The sequence below is a fragment of the Crocodylus siamensis genome, chromosome 3, assembly GCF_052110815.1.
Source record: "Crocodylus siamensis isolate JL-2025a chromosome 3, ASM5211081v1, whole genome shotgun sequence".
Taxonomy (NCBI): Eukaryota; Metazoa; Chordata; order Crocodylia; family Crocodylidae; genus Crocodylus; species Crocodylus siamensis.
Window position 1 is genome coordinate 249,112,379 of NC_143397.1, and position 26,401 is coordinate 249,138,779.

Below are 26,401 nucleotides of genomic sequence, written 5' to 3' on the forward strand. Positions count from 1 at the left end.
TCATCCTAAAGCAGTTTGCTTCCATTAACCACTAGTCACTGCTGTTTGCTTATGGTGGAGGGTTTGAACTCTTACGGCTTTCTGACTATGAAATTGAATCCAAACCGAGACCTATCAGAAGACCACCTGGACAGCTGTTTTAGTTCAAGCTTTTAATTTTGTATAATGTAATCTACTGATGGAGACTGTGGTCTAAACTATGAGAGAGGCCTGTGCTGCTTAAATTTGTTCTTAGCCTGACCAGTGTAGGTGGGTGCATCTGTTGTTTTCAACTTGCATGCTTCTAAACGCTCCAGACTTCGCTTATTAGTAACATTTTACTTTACCTATCCAATAAACTGCCCTAGAATGACATTTATCATAAAAATTTCCTGACAAACTTTTTATTTAGTTTCATTAAATTTTATTTTAAACTACCTTTTGTGAAATGTTCTTGTTTACTTCATCTAAATTAGGCTGCTTTTTTTTTTTGTTTTTATCCTTTTGCATTTTTAATGTGCCACTACCCATTGAATCCTGGATATCTTCCTTTTTTGTTAGGTCATCTAGTGTCATGTGGGATTATTACTTTTGTATCTCTTCTAGTGCTTTGTTCTCTTCTTGAATGTCTGCTTCTTCCTGAGGGGAAACTGTTACATGGTCCGTTATATTTCAGTTAAATTTGTTTATGGTTAAACTTCTCCATTTTAATTTCATTCTTGATCTACTTGCCTACACCCTTCTAGAGACCATTGTACATTTCTCTTAGCCTTTTGAAAAGCCTTTAATTCGCTCTAAACTAGCTTAAGAATATGTAATAGTTTTCATGGATTTCACCCGAAAGTTTTTGGGGTGCTGTGATGCAACCTTCAACTCTTAAGAGTGCAGACATGCCATGGTGGCATTTCAGCAGCTGGGCCATCTCTGCCCTTCTCAAAAAAATCAAAATTTAAAAAAAAGACTGAATTTACCCTAACGTGACTTGGGGATGTATGGTGGAAGGGGGGAGGTGCATTTGCTTGGACCCATGACCGGAAATAGATCTGGCTCGGCAGGATCCCAGGCCTAATTGGGGTGAGATTTAAGAGGGGAGGGTTTATTTACTCTGGGAGCGGTAGTTGTGTGGCCCCTGCTCGCGGTGACCAGGAGTGTGAGTGCTTTCCACTGCCCCCTGCAACCAGGAGGCGGCTTGCCAGTTTCCCCTCGCTACTCGCCCCCTGTGTTCCTGGCTTGGCAGGCTGGTTTGGGGTGAGATGGGGCCAAAGGGGAATGTTTTGAAACATTCCATGAAGTTTAAACCAGTCTGTTAAGGGGTGCGTACCTCTACACCAGTAACTCTCAGCCAGGGTGCTGTGGCACCCTGGGGTGCCTTGAGATCTTTTCATAGTTTCATAGTAGCTAGAGTCGGAAGGGACCTAGGTAGATCATCTAGTCCAACCCCCTGCCTTGGCAGGAAAGAGCACCGGGGTCAGATGACCCCGGCAGGGTGCTCATCTAACTTCCTTTTAAAAATCCCCAGGGGTGCTGTGGGATGCTATGTACTTTTAGCACCATTAGCTATGAAAACAGGATTCAGAAGATGAAGCAAATGATTTTCAGGTAGGAATCCATGGTATTCAAACGATTCTTCAGTCTTTTTGAGCTCTTTGCAACAGAAAAATTGCTATATAATTTTGTGAGATCTAAGAGCTGGCACTTTCCAAGGGGCTCCTTGAGTCTAAAAAAAAAAAAAAATAAAAAAAAAAAGAAGAAGAAAGTTGAGAACCACTGATCTAGACCTTTTGGGTTATAAGTGTGTTTGGAGGTTTCCAGGTGAAGACAGTGGATTCCAACAGGTGACAGCACTTTAGGGTGTGGATAGACATAAGGGATATCCACACCCTAAGGTGCTATGTCACCTATTGCAATCCACTGCCTGCAGTAGGTGGCTAGCTCCCTATACAATGCCTGCAGTTAGGCACACAAAAGCCAGATGCTGAGAAAAGTTAGGTAACTAAGCCACTAAGTGTGTAGATGCAGGAACCCTTGGAACAGTGCTTCCCAAACTTTTTTTTTTTTTTTTCCTTGGCATGACCCCATTTTCTCAGCAGTTGGAGTGAAGAGCCCTTCACTCCCAACCTTCAGCTCCCTACGCGCAGCTCCCTGGCCTTGCCAGTGCCCCTCATTCATGACCCACAGCCCTCTTTTCCCCTCCCCCCCAGCCCTACTTGCAGGGGCCCCTCAGCTTCTAGGGCTGCAGGCCCAGAGCCACAGCCTGCAGCCCCGTCCCTCCTCCCCAGCAGCACCTGAGCCACTGCTGCTGCCCATGGGAGGCAGCTGCTGCAGCTAGAGCAGAGCAGTCAGGCTCCCCTCCCCCTGTGGGTGGCACAGCCAGAGCAGAGCCTGTTGTGGGGGGAGGATAAAAGGTGATTGCTGTGGACTTAGAGCTCCTACCCTGCTGCCCTCTAATGAGACCTTCATGGCTCAGTAGGTGGAACCTATTGCAGGAGGATAGGGAGGCTCAGTGTTGCAGCTGGGAGCCTCATGCCGACTGCTGCCATGGCAGGGTGGTGCCCCCTGTCCAGTCAGCGGTGTAGAGTTGTGCCATTCCTGTCCCCCCTCTCCCCCCCTCCCCCATTTCCAGGTGGACAGTCGGTGCCTCGCCATCGCAGGTCAGTTGACGTGGGGCTCCCAGCAGCAATATCGAGCCTCCTTGCCCTGATCTGCCCTGGGAGGAGGGCAGCAGGGAAGGGAGCCGCAAGCCTGCAGCAGACAGCCTGCATCTACCCCTGCCCTGTGAACATCTGGAGTGCACAACCCCATTTCTTATTGTTACAACCCCCAATGGGATTGCAACTCCAAGACTGGAAACCGCTGCCTTAAAACCCTTTCAAAAGATGGTTGTTTCAAAAGGGCATCAGCTGGTATGTTCCAATTACCTGTGAACTAGCTGAAAATAATGCAAATAGATCAAAACCATTCCAACTTTAACACTTCTTTCTCTAGTGTTAAAGTTGGAGTGATTTTTTTTTTTTTCTTTCTTTCTTTTTTTTTTTTTTGGCTACATTTGATTTGTTCTTGGCAAATTCACACAGCAATTAGAAGATTCCATCTTTTGAAATGCCCCTTTTTAAAAGGGCTCTAAGTTTTCCTGTGTCCACACCCTAAGAGCTGCTAAGGAGCAGGGTATCTCCCTGGAATTGCTTATTCTGGGTGGCACATCTTCAATAAGAATTCTTAATCCTGTAGCTTCTTATGAGGTTAAACATCTGTATTGGCCCTTTCATGAAAAAGCATATTGAAGAAGCAGTAGTTCTCCCCTTTTACCCAGAGATCTATTGTCAGCACGCTCCTCCATAGGGGGTTATAGGGGAGGATTATTCAAGTATGTGGAAAAAGCAGTTAAACTCATCTTCCACATTCTGTGCTAGTGCCCTGTTGTGCAGCTGTATAAAAGGAAAGACCCCTATACTGAATTTGGTAGATGTAAGCCTAGGTCATTACTGGGGAGTATCTGAGGCTGAGTTGCTCAGTGTGGTCAAGATGATTCTGGGCATATTGAAAAGCAGGCCTATATGTTCTAAGGGAGCTTTATTGATGAAAACTTAAACGTCTACATACTTAAGGATCTCCCAAGGGTTAGGTGGTAAATTTGAAAATCTCAGTTTCGGATTTAAGTGAATAAAATTGAAGTTTTGATGTATTATCTGCTTTAAAAACCATATGCATATGGGAAAACAACCTCTAGAATGATGATATTAAGGAAGGAAGGAAGTTTTTATTTTCTATTTTTATAGTCCCTCTATCATATGTTTTGACAACATGAAGTTATGGCTGCTGAGACTTGGCAAACTAATTATGGCATTCATTTTCCTATGCCGAATGCTCTATATCAGCTAATCATATTGTTTTTGCTTTGCTTTTCCTACCAATGTATTCAATAGTCAGACATGGTAAATTTGACAACAAAAAGATTAGCTACAATAAGCTGGAACTAATTGTCATTTATGACTAACTCATAATTATAACACAAAAGGAATGGATAAGAAAGATTTAACCTATCATTTTAAAACTCCTTTTGTAGACTTCTCAGAAAAGAAGAAGTTAAGAGTACTACTAGGTGCTTGATAAGTGAAGTAAACATGGCAAGGAAATGTTATTTGTTTAGCGCCTCAGATTACTAGTAATCAGTACTGTGACAAGGAAGTTTGGCACCGAGGCCAAAGCCTGCAGCAGCAGCCCACCCACCTTGTGCACAGATCCGGGGGGCATGTGCCCCCCCATGCTTGCCTAGGAGTGCATGCAGTGGCAGGAGTTGTCCTCCCTCCCTTCCCCCCCACCACTGTTCCTGCGCCCCCTGAGACGAGGTGCTAGCAGCTCCGTTCTGCTCCCCGTTACGGCTGGTCAGTGCCTGTTGGCACCCTTTCACTTCAGCACCTGGGACGGTCACCCTGCTCACTCTCCCCTTGCTATAGCACTACTAGTAATGTGTTTTCCTTTGTGGTGGTGTGGTTTTTTGTTTGTTTGTTTGTTTTTAATCAGACCCTATCAACCTTACCAGAATCGGAACGCCATGTACTTTCAGGGTCCAAGGATTTCTTGGGTGATTATATCTTTTATTAGACTACCATTTTATGCAATTGCAATAAGCTTTTTCAAATGCAGAACATTTTTCCTTGGGTCTCTGATGCAGACATTACACTCAACCTGTGCCTGATCTCAACCAAACGTGTGCATATATGGAGCACAGCCCAGGGCTTGGAAAGCCCAGCCCCAGGGCTGTGCTTCCCCCATCTCCCTGCACCCCACCCATCCCCCCCATGCTGGGGGGTTATGTTTAGTTCTCTGACCTCCAACCCCCCCACTCCCCCAATGCTACCCACTGCTCCCCCTCCCCTGATTTTTAGACAGCATTCCTAGCACCAGGAAATATGTGCATAAGTGGGGACCCAGTCTACAATCTCATGGCTTAAAGTAAGCCATGTGATCTTAGTTCAGGTCTCACAAATGTCTTAATGTGCCCTTAGATTGGTGTCCTTTAAGCCTCTGTATTATTTCCATGATGAACTAGATATTTCCAGAAGTCTTGAGAATATGCAGAACAAACTAACTGCTTATTCATTCAACAAATGCCTTGCCCTTTGTCCAGCCAACCTGAAAGTGGAAAAGTAATAAAAATAACACGAGTCTGTGACGAAAAAGGAATAAAAAACACTCCTACATAGATTCTGAAGTACTATGCTGTTGAGTCAAAGCAACACAAACTATTCTATTTTGTATTTCCTTGGGGAAGAGGGAGTAACTGGAACACATCAGGATACTTGTGATGGCCACATGAGGAAGTGGAATACCATCTGATAAATCCCTGTCACCATGCACAGTTTTGGAACAAGCTGTTCTTAATGTTTCTGCCCATGGCTTGAGAAAAGGGAGATCGTTCTCCTACTTGTACATACCTCGTCTTGATTCTGCCTAATGCCACCTCCCTCGTGAATGTCTTGATTGTTGCTAGTGCAGGCCCCCAGCAGAGTCTTCCTGAAAATACTTTCACAAATGTGCTCTAGTAGGCAACATAGCAATAGTGGAAAGCATTGCTGTTACTGGTTTTAAGGTCTACTAGTAAAATATACAGCGTCATATTTTCCAGTTTACACTTAGTATTTAGTCTAAACTTGAATAGACCATCTGTAAATGGCAAATGGTTCAGCAGCAATTTTATTTTTCTGTTGCACTTTTTTTCTGATTTTAAAAATGAGCATTTTGTAAAACGAACCTTTCTGTTCTCCCTAGGAAGAAGAGTTGAGAAAAAGTGGAGAGGCAAAATATTTCCACCTAAATGATGACCTGCATGTTCTAATTGAAGTATTTGCCCCACCAGCAGAGGCATATGCCAGAATGGGACATGCTTTGGAAGAAATCAAGAAGTTTCTCATCCCTGTTAGTATTGTAATTTTTCATCGTTATTAACTAAGCTTGTTTTAATGAGCAACATAACTTTTTTTTTTTTTAAGGTTTTCAGTGTACCATCACATTCAAATTATGCTGTAGATCAACGGTTCCCAGACTGACAGATGGCACACCACCAATTTTAAAATAATACAACCTTAAGTACCACCAGCGCACTTGTCATATAAAGTAATTGTAATAAATCTGTTGATACATACCACTGACAGGTTGTCTGCGTATCATTGGTGGTACCCGTACCACAGATTGGGAACTGTTGCTGTAGATAACTAAAATCTCTTTAAATTGTGAGACCTATGTGAAATCAAATGTTTCTTTGTTCTTCATTATCCTCATTTGTAAAAGAGTAAATGGTTATTAGTCTCCTTTGGAATGTGCTCTTAAGTTTTTTGGGTTTTTTTGTTTGTTTTAAGCTTTCATTGCACAATTAACTTATTACCTATGTTGTTCATTCTTCTCGTTACCTATCCTAAGTATATTTTTAGTCGAGTGACTTTCATTTTCAAGCTGAATACAGTATGACATTAGGTAATTTTTTTTGATAATCATCTAGCTTAATTGGACACAAGTCAGATAGGATATAGAACTGTAGTTTTAGAAACTTATTAGGTACAGTCTTTAAAAACATCTTTTTAGCTTTTCATTAGTGGAGGCCTGAGGTGGTTTTGGTACTGAGTGGTTTTCAGAAAGTTTCTAGCCTCACAAAGAAATGCTATTTGCAATCAAGTGGCTCCTTATTTTTCAGTAAAAATATAAATATTTTTATATTTATATAAATATATAAATACATTTGGTCCAGAATAAAACTAGCTTGTTCATGCCCATCGTGTAGAAAACCTTGTCCTGCATGATCAGAAACTTCTCAACTACTGCAGTCACTTCATTTGATGAATTTCCTGCGAGGGTCTTCAACTTCGGTGGGATCTGGAGAAGTCGGAGGGACAAATGTGGTGAATGGGCTGAATTGGGAAGCAGTTCAAAGCCATGTTTGGTAACTGCAGCCTGAGATGTGTGGAACAGTGCATTGTCCTGGAGAAGCAGCTCTCCTTGACTTTTGCTTTCCGACGTGCTTGTTCCCGACAGCTTCTCACAAGCACAACGGTCTACTTGCGTAATACTCCCCTTTTGGTCTTGCTTGTTTAAAAATTAGTCACTCATAATTGCTCCATCATTGTCCCCCAAAAAAACGTGTGGCCATGACCCTACTGACTCATGGCATTGTCTTGAGTGCCTTAAGAAATGGCAGTTGTGTACGCTTCCACTGCATGCTCTTCTGTTTAGTCTCGGGATTAAAATGATGATTCCATGTCTCAACCTGGATTGCAGTCCTGCTTGGGACTCTTTCTGACTTTGCTTCAAACTACTCCAAAACGTGCTTGGAAATGTCAACTTTTACTACTTCTCATCACTGATCATCATTCTTGACATTCCTTTTGCTGATGACACCTTTCTTATGGCCAAGTCTGTTGAGGATGGTCTGCATTGACTGACTGCTAATCCCCACTGTCTTGGGTGTGTGCCTGACTGGGTCTCCTTTCACTTATTTCCCTCCTTGTGGACTGGGTATACTTGTCTGCTTTCTGATGACTGACTCTTTGACATGTCTTCATACAAGTTTGGCACAAATGAAGAAAAGTCTGTTAACAATTGCATTAAAATGTGTGCTTTGATCTGTGACATCTGTTGGGGCTCAATCTTAAGTCAACCTAGATGCTTGTGAATGTCCTTGTCACTTGCATTTCTTCTTATAATCTTCCAAGGTTTCTCAAGGTGTAGCCAGTTTTTTAAGACCATATCTGTCTTTGGTCTTAGATAAGAAAAGATCCAAAGCACAAGAGCTCTCTAACTAATTCTGAGATATGAACCTTGCAAAAAGTACAATTTCAAATGGCAGCTAAATGAAGGTAAATTTACTAATCACAATTGCCTTCTCTAAGGGTAAAATATTAATGGTTAAATATAAAATGCCTTTACCACTAATATTTGGCATTGTTGGATTTATTAATCTAAAATACTCAATTTTTCCCTAGATCAAATTTAGTTTAAAGTAAACTGTTCTATAAGCACATGGGTAAATTTAAAGTTTGCAAATAGAAAAATGCCTTTTCCAATATTTTATTATCTTATAGTTTCATAGTAGCTAGAGTTGGAAGGGACCTAGGTAGATCATCTAGTCCAACCCCCTGCCTTGGCAGGAAAGAGCACCGGGGTCAGATGACCCCGGCAAGGTGCTCATCTAACTTCCTTTTAAAAATCCCCAGGCTAGGAGCCTGCACCACTTCCCCTGGAAGCTGGTTCCAGGCCCTAGCTGCCCTGACTGTGAAGTAGCGCCTCCTAATATCTAATCTAAACCTACTCTCCGCCAGCTTGTGACCGTTATTCCTGGTCACTCCTGGCAGCACACGGGGGAACAGGGACTCCCCCAATACCTGCTGATCCCCCCTGACCAGTTTGTAGCAGGCCACAAGGTCCCCCCTTAACCTTCTCTTGTGGAGGCTAAACAGGTTCAGGTCCCGTAGTCTCTCCTCATAAGGCCTGCCCTGCTGACCCCTGATACGAGTGGCCCTCCTCTGGACTCTTTCCATATCGTCCACGTCCCTCTTGAAGTGTGGCGCCCAGAACTGGACGCAGTACTCCAGCTGCGGCCTGACCAGTGCCGCATAGAGGGGGAGGATCACCTCCCTGGACCTGCTCGAGATGCATCTGTGGATGCATGACAGGGTACGGTTGGCCTTCTTGACTGCCTCCCCACACTGCTGTTCATCGTGGAGTCAATGACGACTCCAGGATCCTTTTCCGTCTCCGTGCTGGCAAGAGGGGAGTTCCCCAAGCTGAACTTAAGTTTGGCAGATGTGCTTTAGTTGCCATAGGAAATCAGTGTTTTATGTTGTAATGATCTCAGTTGCTGCAGAAAAACACTGAAATCTTGCATTAGAGCTGCCTTTGAAGTAGAGGCTATAAAGCATCCTTACTCTTGGTGGTTGTTTCAAGTTGAGGCCTTGAAACTTATATAGTGTATTCTTTAGCACTAGGAGGCGTTGAAGCTTCCTTGCATACTTCTGTTGCATATCTTTGGCTGTGTCTTTAGTACAACTCCAGCAAAGAACTCTTGCTCAGTCTTGATATTGTTCATCAATAATATTTGATCAAACTATGTATTTTTTTTCCCCTCTCTCATTCTGTGATGTTACTGTTTGAAAATGCTACTCCAACTGTGTTTATCTGGAAAATAGTGTTAGAGTTCCCTAAGGGTCACACTCTTCATTTTACACAACTGAACTGCCACCATGTTATAGAGTCAAGGTTTTTATCTAATGTGCTGCTATGCATACTTTGGCCATAATTGGCTTTGGGTGGATGGTATGGTTAATATTTATGAAGCCAGAAAATGGTAATTCAGGTCAGTCGGCAAAGAACAGTAGTAGTCTCTTCCAGAGCTCAAAGAGCAGCTCTACCTTACAGACTAATCATTTCAGAATACATGCACCTGGACCCAGGTTTGATATATTTAATATCTAGAGGAGGGAAATAGTGGTGCGTGGCTCTGGAAGGATGTATGCGATGGCTTATTTCCATGGAAGTCCTATATGAACACAAGTGTAAGCTTGTCTCTTGAATGGGTGCAGCTCAGTACTGGATCCATAGCTTCAGGTGTCTGAGCATCTGATTTCCACTCTTTTCCCCACCCCCCATTGTGACATAGAATTTAAATGCCATTGGCTGTATGAAGCACTAAATAAATTCCAGTAGACAAATGTGAGACTCCTTGTTGTATCAATGCATTTCTGCGTGTAATGTTCAGGTTAAGGAGAGAGGAAACCTTTAAACACTAGCTGATTTCCAGCATATTAGACTCTGCATCTAGACTCACATTTTAGATGCTAAAAAAAGAGGTAAGGAAATCCATGGTAGCTTTAAAGTGAACTCGCATGGACTTGAGTATACGCATGGTCCCTCATCTTAATGTAGAAGACATAGTTAAATCACTTGAATTTATTTGTGGGCACATGTAAGATGTCTGCCTTCTAAACAGAGTACTTAATGTATATAAAATCTTGGACTAATGGGAAAGAATTCTGAATTATTTTGCAGGCAATGAGTTTGCGCTGTCCAGGAAAGTAGCTGTGCAAGGTATTCCAGAAAGAAAGTAGTCAGCATGCCTCTAACAGCTTGTCACTGATCAACTGTAGTAAAGAGAGTTCAAGTCTAAGTGGACATCCTTGATAGCTTTTTCTCTACATAAGCCCCTATATCGGGTATATTAGACCCCTGGTTCACAAACCAGATCCAGCTCCTGGAGCGGTCATCTGGCCTGCAGGACTCCCCACAGGTCTTGAAATGTTGGCAGTGAGGGAGCAGTGCTGCCAGATTTCTGAACCCATGGGGGAGCCTTGTGGGCCAGATAGCATAGCCTTATACAGGGGCCGAATCCAGGCCACACTGAGCACCACTGCCTGGCATCGTAACCGTTGGCATCAAAGTCCTCCATATCCTTGAGTAGGACTTACTTATGAGACATTCTGGATGACACTAAATTAGCTGGAAAGGAGAGCATAATTGAACTTAGTTGATAAACACTTTCAATTGGTCCTTGAATTTGAATGGGTACTGAAGAATTAATCTTTCAGGAAGATGATAGCGATAGATTAGATTAGTTAAACAAAATCGAATGAACAAGAACTACTAGATTCTGTCACCAGGAGACTTGCGAGAAGAAGCATTCACCGGAGAAGAAAGGTCATGTGTGACATTCAACTCTGAGGCAAGAGCTTTAATTAAACTGAGTGGAGAAAACGTTCTGTGATTAACAGCACTGTCATGGATAAGATGTATTTGCTTCTCACCCCTTCAGTGACTCTTGCTGTCATGCTGAGCCTGGAGAGCTGAAGTTTGGGAACAAGAATGACTCTCATCCTTGGAAGCATCATCTTGTTAACACTTTTTATAATTGGAGCACAAAAGGTTAGGGGGCTGAACCCTGATTTGTGCTGGCCTGAAATGCTAATAACATTTTGTGAAATGTATAGCGAGTTCTCTTGCTTTTCAAAAGGAGTCTATGAGAAGATGCAGAAGCTAGGATTCAGATTAGTCTCAAGTATTTTAAATGTGACCTTAGAGTTCCTGCCTAGGCTCTAAGGCTGTTCAGATTGGGCCTGTACTAACAGCCACAACATTTTGAATTACACTTACCACTCCCTCATTTCTGTGTAGAGTGATGCCTACATTCCCAAACCTGAATTGCATTTTGATACTTCTGAACCCTCTTTACTGACTGTATAGAGTTCCTTAAGTTCCTGCTCTAGGCAAACTGAATTACAGTCTGGAGCAAAGAGTGTAATGCTTGGGTGCTGCAAGGTTCAGCTGGAGGCACCCAAGAAACCACTTTGGCCTAAATTGTTTTTCAAAGCTGTGTGGTGATTGTGCATGGCAATACAGAGGCTATCTTATACCCAAGTTCCGGTAAAGTTGTGTTTTGCAGTGGCAGCCAGTTACCCAGTTGGCCTCCATACAGAAAGTCAAAAAGCCTGAGGCTGAATTGATTCAATCTTCATAGGTTAGTCTAAACTGTGTAGATTAAACTGATAAGCAAGTGAACAGATTCACTTTTGATTCTGGAAATTTAGCCACCTGCCTGCAATGGTCCAGGCCAGAAGAGTGCAGTGGTGGAGGGAACTAGAGCATGGCCCCCTGATGACCTGGAGCTTGGGCCAAGGCTAGCCTGCCCCCACCCCCATGAACGGCTAGGGAGGTGGGGAATCGTAGGGGAGATGCAGAACACCTTTGGATGCCAGGACACTGAGTCAGCTTGAATCTGGAGGGGATCTGGAACTGAAATCAATAAACCAATGTAATCTAATTAAGTCTGAGGCTACATCCATCCAGGTTTATCTTAAACTGGTTTTGGCTATTTTGAAAGTGGTTTATGTGCACTTTTGCATTACAAATTTGAACTAGTTTCTGATCCATTATACCAGTTTATGTAATTTCTGTCCCTAGCCTTATTATTTACTTTGTACCAAGCCTAGTGTCTCTTTCTTAGCAAACAGAGAGTAAGCCATGTTAGTCTAGTCCAAAGTCAGGAAGAAGGTAGAGCAGGGTGATAGGTTAGGCTAAATTAGTTAATCTCTTCAGTGCCACTCTGCCCTGCCTTCTGTCTTAGCAAATTTAAATTATCATTCAAGAAAAAACAACTGCATTTGTACTATCTGATTGTGATATATAGTCTGTAAGCTTGATTCTTTGCCCAAAACTCAAAGCAAATAGTTTCTTAAAACTACGGCTGCTGACACTAAGTTTGCAGGGCAGGACTAGAAGCTGCTAATACTTTTATTTTGCATTGGTTCTAAAATTCCTTCGCTACTTATTCTAGCATAGATAGCTGCTACCTTTTGGTTTTGTGCTATAGCCAGTTACTTCAGAGTCAGTTTCCCTCTTTCTTCTCCTCTTCCCAAGTCATCAGAGATCCATTTATTGAAGAACTAATTAGACCACCTAGTTTCTTCCCAGTTTCAAACATCTCTCCAAATTGACCATATGTGGCTGCAATCAAGACCTCAACCTTTTCCTGCTGACTTAAAGCAACAGAGATTAGCCTCGCTCATCATGTTTTCTGTCCCTTCCAAATGTTATTGCTTTTTTGCTCTAAGACCATTCTTTTGCCACCTTTTTACCCTTTGCTCCCACCCTTTTTTAGTAAGTCAATATTGCAGTGTACTCAGCCCACCTGATCATACTTCCTTGCCTGCATTGGGCAGGTGAGTCACTGGGTAGCTTTAAGCAACACTGGCTGAAAAATATCCTGTTGCTCAGAAAATTCCAAGTGTACCTTTGGACAGACACCAGTGTGTGTGTCATTGAGTCATCAGTGACAGTTTTTCTACAGGACTGAGAATTTTGGGCAGATGGTACTTTTTAAAGGATTAAACATGCTGCATCTCTAATGGTGCTCTAAGAAGATATTGGATAAGATTCTCATCTATCTTACCTTGTTTTTTGCACTTTCAAAAAATGGCTAAATTTTGGAAGAGGTAGTGCTGCAATGGTGTTAACACAGGCTGTCTTCTAATTTGTTGGTTTATAAAGGCTCTGATATTGGAAGCATGAGACATGGGGCTCGTTCATCTGTCAGTGCTGTGATCAATCAAAAACTTGTGTGTTAAGCAAACTTCAAGCCTCTTAAAGAACCACGAATGGGTGCAGTGAGGATTCATCATTAAAGCAAACTAAGATGGGTAACTTTTCCTCCCTTTTAGGTTCACCTTTTAAAAAAAGAGTATAGAATTTTCTTTAGGGACAAGGATGCCAACATTACTTGGCTGCTTTCCAGGAGAAATTCTCTAAAAACAATCATAGAATCTCTCAAAATAGTGGGTAGATTAATAGAATTTAGGGGTGAGTACAGCTTTCAAGTTCATCTAGGTTGATTTTTGGCTTCTATAGGCCCCTAAATTGATTAAAGTGACAGAGACATCCAATCATGATTTGAAGACACCAAGATGATAAAGAACTCTCTAGCTGCCTTACTAATGGGTTTGAATAGTTAATTGGAATCAAAAGTTAAAAATATATGCCTAACTCTTAAACATAATCTACATAGCAACCAGAAAGTGATTCTTTTTATACCTTCTCTCCACTAGGTTAAAGAATCATTTTAACACCTGATATTTTTTTCCAGGAGAGAGAATCCAGTAATCAATACACCTCTTGGTCTTTTTTTTCCCTCATAAACCAAGCAGATTGAGCTCTTCAAAATTCTTACTAGAGTACATTTTCTTCAGTCCTTAAGGTACTTCTGCACCTCTCCATTTTTTTTACATTCTGTTTAAATACTGGATATTAGTTCTTAATATCTCACTTTAGGCAATTCATAGAAATTTAAAAAAACACTTTTCATAGCCTCTTCACCACTTCCCTTTTATGAATTAGTTGGGTTTTTTTTTTTTTTACTGTTCTCTAGTTATGATCTATGTTTCTTGCATGTCTGTAGTTTAAAAAAAAAAAAATTGTTTGAGCCCAGTTTATTAAGCAATCCAGACTGCTCTGAGATTGCCCAGTGTGCATCATTCTTTAGCTGTCTGCTGATCTTTGTGTTTATTTGCAAATTCTGCCTACAGTGGTTTCATATTTACTTCTCTATTTTAAATGAAACTGTTGACTTGTCAAGCCACTCCTACAACATGATTAGAATTGCTCCCATTTAGTAATTCCTTATTGGCAGATACTTTTTCAGATCTTTAATCCATTTTACATAAAGAATCATAGAAAAGTAGGGCTTCAACGGACCTTCAGCAGTCATCTAGTCCAGTCCCCTGCTTGACGCATGATTACTCGTATCTAGAGCATCTGATACAAATCCTTATCTAACCTGTTACTAAAAATGCACGATCAACCCTGTTGCACAGCTACAACGCGTAGCACGCTAACCTGCCACAGATAAAGCAGAAGGACGAGGGCAGTCAGTGTTTTGGGACTGCAAGGTTTGTAAAATATGCTTTTCAGTGCTTAATAATACTTCTATACTAATAATATTTTTAGCAATGTTGTGTAATACGGTGGCACACTACTTAAAGCTATTTTCATCTATGCAGATACTCTTATTAACCAAATATTGAGTATAATCAACCCCCCATTATCCATTTTGCATACAAAAGCTGAATGATCATAACCACATTCCTATCTTTCAGTACTTAATTGTATCCTGTATTACCTTTGCATTATATTCACAATAGATTGTTAGAACTATTCACGTGTAATGACCCAACGGTAATAGATTTTTCCCCCACCCCGTATTTTGCATCCCTTCCCTTACCAGTTTTCTATACTTCATAGCTACTGAATTATGACTACTACATATGTAATGTTTTTTCACTTGCTATTGGGTCTTTCACTTCATTATACAGGCATTATTTGGTAAAGAGGATAACTTCCACTAAAAGCCCAGCCTGCCTGGTCCATTGGAAATCTAATGAAGTCAACTAAATGTCAGATTTCCCTTCATTTTTTCTATCTAAATTTTTCCTTCCAGTTTTCCTTTATTTTCTTTAGTTTTAAGGAAATTTTAGCCTTTTTTGAAGTACTAAGCCTGCGTGTTACTGATTTCGGTCTTCTCTCTTTGCCCATATTGAATGTAATAGGTTGTAATTGCTGGCCCCTCTAGGCCAGCACTGTCCTCCAGTCTGTTAAGGGATTCCTCTTTTGTAGGTCTGTGTCATGATACCAGTGGGTAACAATTTGGGATATGGCAGGGGTAGGCAATGTTTTTTGGCCGGAGTGCCGAAAAAACCACAGTGTCTATTTTGGAAGGTGCCAGAGTGCTGCTATGCCAGAAAAAAAAATGGGGGATGAAGGGCCAGTACATAGCAGGACACACTGCATATTAGTATATCTAATAATAAATGTTGCCTATGTGTACTTCCTTTTTTAGGAAAGCTGCAGTCAGGGAGGGAAAGGGGAAGAACCAGGCTCACGCGTACGGAGAAGTGCACACATGCATGCAGAACTACATATGCACAAACATGGAGAACCAGAACAGATGCCTGCACACATCCAGAACCAGACACGTGCACATAGATGCACAGAACCAGAGGCAGACAAACGTACAGAACCAGATACATGGGTGCACAGAGCCAGGCTGCTGGGCCACTGTACAAAGTCCAACCCAGCAACGCCCTAGGGCTGCCAGAGCCCCTGTGCGTCCCTGTGGAGCCAGCCCCCAGGCTGCAGCACAGTCAGCTGAGGCCCTGACCTGGAGCCTGCCCATCAGCCCAACCACCCATCCACCCCACACAGCTAAGCCCACAAAGGTGCGGTGCTCCTGGCAAGGGGCAGCGCCAGCGCCAGCCTCATCCCAGTAGCAGGGCTGGGCCAGTGCTGGGCTTGGAGCAGGTGGGAATCAGGCCGGCTCAGCTGCAAGCCCTGCTACAAGCAGCCCGGGCTCTGTAGTTGAAAGCAGCTACCCAGAGCTGGGGCTTGGAGCAGATGGTGCGGGGGGCCTGAGGCAGCATAACCCCAGCGTCTCCCCTGCTGCGGGCGCAGAGCTGATGACTGGGCTCCAGAGCGCTGAGCAGCTACTTGCAGCCAGCCTGGGCTCTGGGCCACTGCAAACAGCTGCGCGGGGCTCTGGCATCCACTTGGTACCAGCATGTACAGGCATGCCTTAGGCCCCTCCCCTGCCCCAAGGCAGTGCAAATTCAGTGTCTCCCTGGCTCCCAGTGCAGCTGTTTGTAGCCAGTTTGGACTCTGGGCAGCTGCAGCAAGCAGTGAGCAAGCTGCAAACAGCTGCGCCAGGCTCCACAGCTCTGGCATTAGCTCCATGCTGGCGGTGACTCTGTGTGCACCTTGGAGCAGACAGTGGGGATAGGGCCTGGCCCCAAGGCAGCGCAGCCCTCCTGCTGTCTGCTCTGAGGTGCGTGCGCAGTCGCTGCCAGCACGGGGCTAATGCCAGAGTCATGGAGCCTGGCGCAGCTGTTTTCAGCCTGCTTGCTGCAGCTGCCCAGAGCCCAGGCTGGCCACAAACAGCTGTGCCAGGCTCTGGGACCCTGCCGTCAGCTCTGTGCAGGCGGGGGTGGAGAGACGGTTGCGCTGCCTCAGGTCCCTCCCCTACCACCTGCTCCAAGGCACGCATGCACGTTTCATAGTTTCTAGGGTCGGAAGGGACCTGAGTAGATCACGTAGTCCAATCCCCTGCCACGGCAGGATATAATACTGGGGTCAAACAACCCCAGCAAGATGTTCATCCAACCTCCTCTTAAAAACCCCCCAGGGTAGGAGCCAGGACCACCTCTCTTGGAAGTTGGTTCCAGATCCGAGCCCCTGACCGTGAAGTAGCGCTTCCTGATATCTAGGCTAAACCTGCCCTCTGCCAGCTTGTGACCGTTGTTCCTGGTCACTCCTGACAGTGAATGGGGGAACAGTGACTCCCCCAATGCCTGCTGATCCCCCCTGACTAGTTTGTAACAGGCCACAAGATCCCCCCTCAGCCTTCTCTTGGAGGTTGAACAGGTTCAGGTCCCGTAGCCTCTCCTCGTAGGGCCTGCCCTGCTGTCCCCTGATCATACGAGTGGCCCATGTGCTGGTACAGAGCTGATGCCAGAGCCCAGCACAGCTATTTGCAGCCTGCCTGCTGCACCCAGCCCTGGCTCTGGGTAGCTGCTGCCAACCACGCAGCCTGGGATGCTTGCAGCAGGGCCTGCAGTTCCCAGCCACCTGCTGGGAGCTGCCCGGGCTCCATGGTTGGCAGCAGCTACCCAGAGCCAGGGCTGGTAGTGGCGTGCCGAGCAAAATGGCCTCGTGTACCATGCTCAGAACATGTGCCAGGGATTGCCGGCCCCTGGGATATGGTATCTGTTAGATTTTTTTCCTAAGTTCTGGAAATTCTAGTAGTGTGGTGTTGGTAGGACAGCACTACCACGTGTCCTGAACTGAAATGCCTTATAACATACCCTCTGCCCCATACCACCATGTATTAAAAAGAAAGTTACGGAGTAATTCCATCTTGTTCTGCAGTTTTGATTTGCTTATCTGTAACCGATAGTCTTATACAGCAAATCAGCTGTCATTCACTTTAGTTAAAGATATTAGAGGTGAAAGAACGTGTTAGTTGAATGCAAAAAAATCTGTGTAGAGAAAAATCAATATCCAATCTAACGAAGACAGTATTAAACTGTTTGATTCCAAATTATTTTCCTATTATAAGTGTCCAAATAACCCTTTGAATCTTTCATTCGGAAGCTAAATAGCTCTTGGGAATATAGTTTCTTCAATAAACACATTAGATATTCCAAGAGATGAGGTCAGTCTTAAATGCAAAAGATTCATTCCAAAATTGGTTTAACAAAAATATAGTCCAGAGAGACGATCGATCGGTAATGTAGTGCATGAACTAAGGGGAAAGAGCAAAGCGTAACCTTATCTTGTTACTCTTTGTTAGAGGAAGGTATTCTGGCAGGCAAGGTAACTTTTAAATACAAAACTCTTGAAGAGCTGGTAAAACAAGAAGTGAAAGTAACATTTTAAAGTTGACGTGATCTCTGATAAATGATTTTAAGCACAGGGTTGTAACCGACTATTCTGCTTATGCAAAGCAACCAGGAATCTTTTGAGCATGTCTTGTCTTTTTGAGCTGAAGGAGCCTGGGAGAGCAGATGATAGCAACCTAACTTATTTGAAAGGGGATCTGTTTCAGAAGTTCAATACACTGGACTAACCTACTTTGAATATATATGAGTGCACATCAGTCTAGCACGATCTTAGACCAGATTCCACCGTTTTTAGTCTGGTCTTTGTGCTGCAGACTTCTGTACAGTTATGGGTTCAGTTCAATTTCTGATCCTTTGCTCCGGATTGTGTAGCAGCTGTACCTAGCCTTTAAGCTTCTTTCAGAACGCAGGTTTTCTAGTGCGTTCTGCCTCCTCTTAAGGTTTTATTACTGTCTTGTTTCTTACTGAAGTCTTCCAAGGAATAACCCTTAAGGCCTTATTCCCATGAGACTGAATGTTTAGAGTCCGCTAAATAAATTCCCTGCTTGACAGTACTTCCATTTATTTTAAAGGAAATCAACTGAGACTTATTCCAAGACCCGTTCTTCACTGTCGTTCCAAGGTTATATTTATGCAGCACTCTCTAGTATCTGTTTACTAAAAGGGTTTCTAATGCAATCATCTGTTTAGTTAGATCTTATATACTTAGCTCCCAAAGGGATCAAAGAATTGACACACGGCTTTCCCCTGTAACAGTGCCAGAAATATTATCATCCTCCTCCTCTCAGACAAAGCTTGTACTTGTCCGTTCAGAGAGCCAAAGGGAAAGGATCTCAAATCCTTCCATCTCCAAATGTGGCTTCTGAAAGAAATACACATGTAATCTTCTGATTAGGTGACAACCAAATGATGATAGTATTTTCTTCCAACAGGGATTGGTAGTCAAATTTGGGTATGATGGGAGCAAATTTCAACAGACGTGGGTGCAATCAGAATTTCAAATGGGTTACCACATGCTGCATTTACAGAGATCTTCCCCTCTTCTCAGAAAACTGGCACATGCTAATGCAATCCAAACCACAGTCATCTATCTCCTGTTCATAAAATGGATATAGTATTGTATTTACACTTGCGGGGGGAGATTGGTGGCAGGGGACCAGAAGAGAGCAAATAAATGTGTTGTCCAGAAGTAATAAAAAAGGAAATGATCCATGCTGGATTTACTAGTTGAAATTGGAAAAGATAAACTAGACCACTTTGAATTTGTCTATCCTAAATAAAATCTTTCTGGTTTTTACCCTAAAACTACATTTCTTGGCTGACCAATAGCAAGTGGGAGGGGGCGGGGATCTAAAAACAAAACAAAAAAGGAAGAAATGCAGTTGTTAGGATTCCTCATTAGCTTTATAGCCTCCATTTTATTGCCACCTTATGTACTGGATTTGGAGGATAACTCAGCATCTGAAAACCTCCCTGTTTGAGAACTACTCTAAACGCTGTTTTTTTTTAGTTGGCATTTATAAACTCTGTGGCTTTCTTGAACAACTTTTTGTAGGAATGTGAATATATCTAGTATGTCTGAGTTTGTATTCTCTTGTAAGAATTGATAAACAAACTCTGATTTCAAGAAAGAAAATAATCTGTTGGCTTGGGTCATTTTATCTGTCCTTTCTTCGTGAAGGATTGATCTCCATTAATACAATGCCTTAGACTGCAGCTTAACTGCTGACTGAAGCAATAGGACTATTGCCACATTTCAGTGGGACTTCATTACATAAACAGAACTCGGATGCTCATTTGAAATTAAGAGGCATATAAGATTTTTAAATACTAGTAGGATTTTTGGTGGATTGTTTTTCTTTTGTTAATTAAATGAAAAATCAGTTAGGTAATGGTCAGTCCTGGAGAAGAAAATAGGATTTGAACAAAAACATAAGAGAAATATTACATTTGATATACAGATCTTAACAAGATTGAAATTGAAATGGAGTCCCTGTGTTGAAATATTTATGTACTGTTTCCAGCAGGTTTTCAGCAAGAAGTTCATCTAGAACGGTATAAAAATGGAAATGATGCTTTTCAGTAATATTTTCCTGAAGTGGTTGATTTAGCTTTCTTCCCCCTTCTGTCTAGGACTACAATGATGAAATCAGACAGGCACAGCTGCAAGAGTTAACATACTTAAATGGTGGCTCAGAAAATGCAGAAGTTCCAGTTGTTCGTGGAAAGCCACCAATACGAGCGCGAGGAGTACCTGCCCCTGCCTTGGCCAGGTAGGCACCTCCAAGCAGAAGGGTGCATTTTGAACATGTATATCTTGGGGCTCAGCCCTTAACATTAGACTTTCTCCAAAAATATTCTGATTGATGCTTGCACACTTACCACCATTGTTAATACAGCCCAATATGTATGACATGTTTTATGAACTCATCACTAAGATTGGATGAAATCTATCTTGAGAAAAGATAACTATACAGTGCAAAGTATGACATGTAGGATTCTCAACCACACTCAAAGTCTAGCTTTGCTTTAGGTTGGAGTAGGCAACCCTAGCACATGTGCCCAAGCATGGCACACACAGGCATTTTGCTTGGCACAAGCACCTCGGGGCAGACAGGGGAGCTGCAAGGGACCTGATCCTTGCTGTGGCAGTGTAGCCCGGACCCCTTCCCTGCCATCCAACTTGAGGCACGTGTGCGCCTGCTGCTAGCAACAAGCTGGTCTGGGGCTCTATGGATCTTGGTGCAGTTGCTTCCAGCCTCCTCACTGCCTGCAGTGAGCAGCTTGAGCTCCGTGGCAGGCAGCAGAGAGGCTGTAAGCAGCGGCACTGTGGTCTGCAGAGCCCTAGCCTGGTTCACTGCGGGTGGAAGGTGCATGTGTGTGTGGGGGAGGATGGTGGGGAAGGGTCTGAGGCTGCGCTGCCACAACAAGAATCAGGCCTGCCCTGCTGCCTGCTTCTGACACACCAGCATCTTACAAGTCTAAGTTGCAGGTGTTTTGGCATTTTGCCCTGCCCAAAAACACTGCCAACCCGTTTTAGGTATAAGATGCTGACTCAATAGAAAACGCTACCAAATGCAATATTTTTGTGAGCAATTCTGTAATGATTAAACTCTTAGATATGAATAATGTTATTTTGCCTTATTTCTACAAATGGAGAAATTCCTTGGGACAGAAAAATTAAACTGCTCCATTGTCACACAGAAGCTTATTAGGGAAAACTCATTGGTACCTAGGCCTCCTTATTTCTAGTCTCATTCAGTTCTTAAATGCACACTGCCTCCTCACCTTACTTTTTAAAGTTCTTTACAAACAGGGCCAATTTGCTTGAATAACTTCATTCTCATATCTTTATTCTCACATCGTTATTTAGTAGTTAATTATTTCAGTTGCTGTTTATTAGCATTATGGAACTCATTGTGTAGAGAAACGAATAGTAGTACATTTATTTTCTCTTGGATGAGATTTGAATATAGGGTGTTTTCTTAAACAGCCATTTATAATGTACTGTATTTAATCTCAAAGTTGTGTGATGACTTGATGTGCTAAAAATGTAAGGCTACCTAGGCACTTGAGCTGGCACTTGGTCTTGGACTCATCCCACAACTAAACTTTAAATCAGAAAAAAATATTTTTGCTGGAAGGAAGAGCTTGATATGTTTCCTCTTTCCACTATTATGAGAAGTTTTATCCTTCATATTATGCTTCTGAACACTCTTTTTTTGAAGTGTAAGGGTGACAGCTTTAAGTCTTTTTGAGTCCTTGAGTATAAAGAAGAAAAAAAAAATCAGGATATTTGCATTAGACAGATCTTGTATGCTAGATGGAAACTGCTGCTGCTTTCCAAAATAAGCCACTTTGATTTTAGTAGATTTTATTTTCAAAGAACTTTTTCTTCTACACTAAAATTTGAAGTCTTAGTTGAAAAGGTAATGACCTGAAGATTAGTGAAAGGTATAGCTACCAAGGGGTACAGGTTATAGTATAGTATAGATAAGAATATAGGTACCAAGAGTAAAGTGTTGAATAGCATGGAAGATTTTTTTTTAATTAGTACCACTTAAATTACAATAATCCATTAATACTTTTTGTCTGAAGGAAGGCTTTTAAGGTTATAATACCTTGTATAGATAAGAGTATGTTTGAACAAACGCCATGCATCTGAGACCTTCCAGAGGTTTCGGGTATTAGGCCATGACAAAAAATGGCTTTCTCTTCCAGCTTGTTCCCCAGCCCTATCCTCCACCCTGTACCCCTATCGCTGCACTTCATCTCTCCAAAAGTACCTTGTCAATAGTCGTACAAGTTGCCAAACATTACTTTGTCTCTAAAAGGTAAGTTCCGAATGTATGGGGTTTTTTGGACTAACTAGTGCTTCATTAAACTTGCACTGACTTCTTTGGTTTGCTTCTAGTTCTGTTTCACCCTTTTTTTCCTTGTTGTTTATGCAGAAAACTTATTCCTTCTGAAGGAGAGAGAATATTAAACGGGGCTTACATGATCATAAAAGACCAGTCTCTCTTAGCTTTAGCTTTTTAAACATTCACTTTCTTTCATATATGTTGCGTAGGGAGGTTGTGGACTTTCCATTGCTGTGGCTGTTCAAAAAGAGGTTGGCCAGCCACTGGGCAGGAATGATCTAGCTGTAGCTATGTTCTGCTATGGGTGTTTTCCATGCTCCTGGGCTTTGCTGATTTCCCTCCTGTCCCCCTCCCATCCCCCCCAAATATGTCAGGGTGCTTTTAAACCTTTTTTGAAGACATTGGGTGGTGGCTACAGCCAACTCTGGGAACTTTGACTGGGCTGTGCCAATTCTCCTTCTGGAATCAAAGCCAGAGGTTCCTGGTTAGAGGGTCTTGCCCTTGCATTCAGGGTCAAACCAATCACCATGTTTTACCCCCTGGTCAGATTAGTATGGACTTGTAAGGGTTTTTGCCTTTCTCAGTAGTCTTCCCTCTGCCTGGCCCTTTACCTGGAATCTCTTGAGCACATATTGACATTTCATAGAAGCAGGACATTAGCTACCATGATTCCCTTTTTTACCTGTGGCAAGCTAGGGTGGTAGGTCTGTGTTGCATCAAGATTCACGGCAATTGGTGGGCAGATTTTGCCTGGATGGCTGCTTAATGCGTTCTGATGAACTGTGAAGACCACATGGGTAGCCCTGCCTCTTGCTGGCTGCCCTGCCTCCTGGTTGCCACATTGCAACTGGAAGTCCCACCCGCTAACTCCTGACCTTTTTTCCACCAGAAGTTCCTCCCTTTACCACCCCCCCCCCCAACAGGCACAGGCACAGGCACAGGCACAGGCACAGGCACAGGCACACGGGGGTTGCCATCTTAGAACCAGCAAAAAAAATCGTATAATAAAAGTCAAGTACCTACTATAACATTTTAATTTTATTAGAAAAAATATTTTGTCATGATTTGTATTTTCATAGTGTATATATAGAGGGCAATATGTAAATCATGGGGGATATGGTGGGGGGGCCATAGGGCATGTTGGTATATGTGTATATGTCAGTTCAGGGGTGCGGGGAGCCCTCATACAGTCCCCCACATGGTATGCTGCCTCCACTGCTGGAAGTAGCAGCAGTCGGGGGTGCTTGTGCCCAGTGCTGGTGCCTGGTGGGGCACAGCTCAGGTGGGTGCTGTGCATGGGGGGGGGATGGAAGAGCACAACCTGGCTGGCTGCCTCTTATCACAGGGGTTCCATGCTGTGTGCCTGCAGCTCCCACGCTTGCACCAGGGGAAGCCCTATGCTGGGCTCTGCAGAGAGTGGGGCTACCTCTACTCCCAGAAGAGTCTGGGGAACTGCATGGCAGGGAGTAGGGAAGGTAGCCAGCTCCAGTGTGTGGCTTCACCTGTTGTGAGTGTGGGAGCTGCAGATGTGCTGCACAGAGCCCCTGCGGTAGCTGCAGCCGTGCCCTTCTGAGTGCCAGTGCGTGCACCAAGTATAAGCATTGTCCCCTGCCTGCTGTTGCTGCTAGCAGTAGGGACTGCGCACACCTCCCACCCTTCCTCATACCCACATCCTGCCCAGCTGAGCTCTGCATTACTACCACCACCCCACTGGGCACAAGGTCTGCACTGCTTTCTGCACTTCTACCCAGCTGCAGCTCCACTGTCCCCACCACTTCGCTACCTGCTTCCTGGAGTGAGCTGGATGCCTGGGAAGTGAAGCCACTTCCCATGGTGGCGGCTACACCAGGGCGGCGGCTACACCAGGGCGGCGGCTGCACCAGGGCAGCAGCAGCTCCTCCTGGAAGCTGCTGCTGGCAGGACTGGGCCCTTCTGCTTACAAGGGTGGGAGCGAGGTGCTGTGGGGTAGGTTGAGGGCAGGGTATGCATAGGTGCCTGGCTCCCACCCTCATGGGCAGAAGGGCTGGTCAGGGCACAATCCATTGGTGGGCACCATGGGCCAGGTGAGAGTGCCTGGTGGGCTGGATCTGGCCTGCAGGCCATATTTTGCCCACCCCAGTTTAGATTATGGATTTTATAGGATGGCTTGGAAAGGAATGATAATGCTTCTGGCAGGGGGCTGGACTAGATGACCTCTAGAGGTCCTTTCCAGCCCTTTTCTGAGTCAGTACACACTCTTGATAAGTTTGTTCCCAAAAAAGAAGAGTTGTGCAAATAGACAACTATTGCACTCTCCCCTTTTGATCTACCCAAAAAATATTACCTCCTCTTTAAACATTCTAGCTATGTGGTATCTTTCTATTTTGGTTTGTATTTGCAGTCCAGACACTAGTGCTTAAAGAGCTAATGCAGGCAGTTGGAGGTGGCTAGTACTAAAAGGTTTCACTAAGTGTTCGTTTTAGATAATAGCACAAGAAGCTGCTATGTTGAATATTCTACTGGAAAATATGGTACGGTCATTTCAAGTAAGGATGGCTTGGCTTGCGGTCAGTTTTGTGCAGCTCTGTTGTATGGAAAAACAAACTGTGGCTCCTAATTTCTCTGCCTTCCAAATGCCTTTATTCTGTCTTGGGACTGCTGATGTTCTCTAAAATTCAGAAGTATTTGCCCAAAAATCTTGGTCCTTGCACTCATCCTTGTTGAATCTCATCCAATTTGATTGCAGACCATTTGTCCAGTTTGCCCCTGTTATTCTGGATTCTAGCCCTGTCTTCCAGGGCTGCAGCGACACTCAACTTGGTGTCATCCACAAATTTGTCAAGCGTGCACTTGATTCCATCATGTAAATCATAAATGAAGGTATTTAAACAGTACTGGACCCAGAAGAAGACCCACTCGGGGAAATCCCACTTGATACCTCCTCTCAAGTATATGTTGAGCCATTGAGCTCATTGGGCAGAATGATCCAAACAGCTGTGTATTCACCGTACAGTATTTTCATGTAGTCATTATTTCCCTAGCTTGTTAATGAGAATATCTTGGGAAACCAGTGTCAAAAGCCTTGCTCTGTGGTTTTTACATGTACTGAAATGAGGCTGACTGCTCTGTAGTTCTCTGGATCCTCCTACCTTTTCTGAAGGAGGGCACTATATTTGCCCTTTTTTGAATCATCCATGACCTCGCTTGACCTCCATGAATTCTCAGAAAAGATAGCTAATGTAATAGCTCAGGGAACAGTTTGGCCAGTTCTGTCTGTACCCTGCTGTGTGTCCCACCTGGCCCTGGCAACTTGAAAGCATTTGGCTTCTCTAAGTAATCCCTAACCTGTTCTGCTTTTACTCTAGGCTGTTAGTGACTCTGTCCTTTATCTTTGCTGCTGACTGCACTTGTCCTCTAGTAGCTGCCTTTGTTTGGACTGAAGAGAAAAAGGCTGAAGTACTGAATGCCTTCTCTGTTCTTTAAGAAACCTTTGGTTCTTTGGCCTTCCTCTTATTTCTGGCATGCATAAATCCCTTTTTGTTGCCTTTGTCCCATGCCAGCTGCATCTCCTTGTGCTTTGGCTTCCCTAATTTTCTCCTGGCATGCCCACGTGATACATTTATACTCTTCTGTAGTATAACCAAATTTCCCCTTTTTGTTGGATTCCTTTTTGTGTTTCAATTCATTTAAGAAATTGTTGTCTAGCCAGACTGATTTCCTGTTGCACTTCCGTTTCTTCTGCTAGATCAGGACACCTTGCTTCTGTGTCTTTAAAAGGGCTTCCTTAAAGCTAGCTAACTCACCTGGATTCCTTTTCTTCTTAGATTTGCCTCCCAGGGGATCCTGCCTACCATTTCCTTTACTTAGTGAAGTGTGCTTTTCTGAAGTCCAGTGTATTTATCTCGTATTCATTGCCTAGGGTCCTAATTCTTACAATTTCATGGTCACTGTCGCCCAAGTTGCCTTCCACCTTCACATTTTTCACTAACTCCTCCCTGTTTGTGAGCAGCAAGTTGAGAAGTTTACCTCCTATTTGGCCTGCTGACACCTGTATCCAAAAGTTATCCCCAACACACTTCAAGAATTTTCTGGACTCCTTGTGTGTTCATAGAATCATAAAAATTTAGGGTTGGAAGGGACCTCAGGAAGTCGCGTCTAGTC

General features: G+C 43.5%; 1 protein-coding gene across 5 annotated transcripts in view; it reads left to right on the top strand.

Annotated features, from left to right (window-relative positions):
- The window catches only part of KHDRBS3 (KH RNA binding domain containing, signal transduction associated 3), a 190,531-nt gene that overhangs the window by 88,858 nt on the left and 75,272 nt on the right, over nucleotides 1-26,401 (top strand). For all 5 annotated transcript variants that reach the window (XR_016441505.1, XM_090040695.1, XM_090040697.1 and 2 more), the window contains exons 4-5: nucleotides 5,749-5,895; nucleotides 20,034-20,173. Coding sequence is in view for 4 of the 5 variants with exons in the window: in XM_090040695.1 (XP_089896821.1) it covers nucleotides 5,749-5,895; nucleotides 20,034-20,173 (287 nt within the window). In the remaining variant the exon portion in view is untranslated. The remainder of the gene's footprint in view (nucleotides 1-5,748; nucleotides 5,896-20,033; nucleotides 20,174-26,401) is intronic.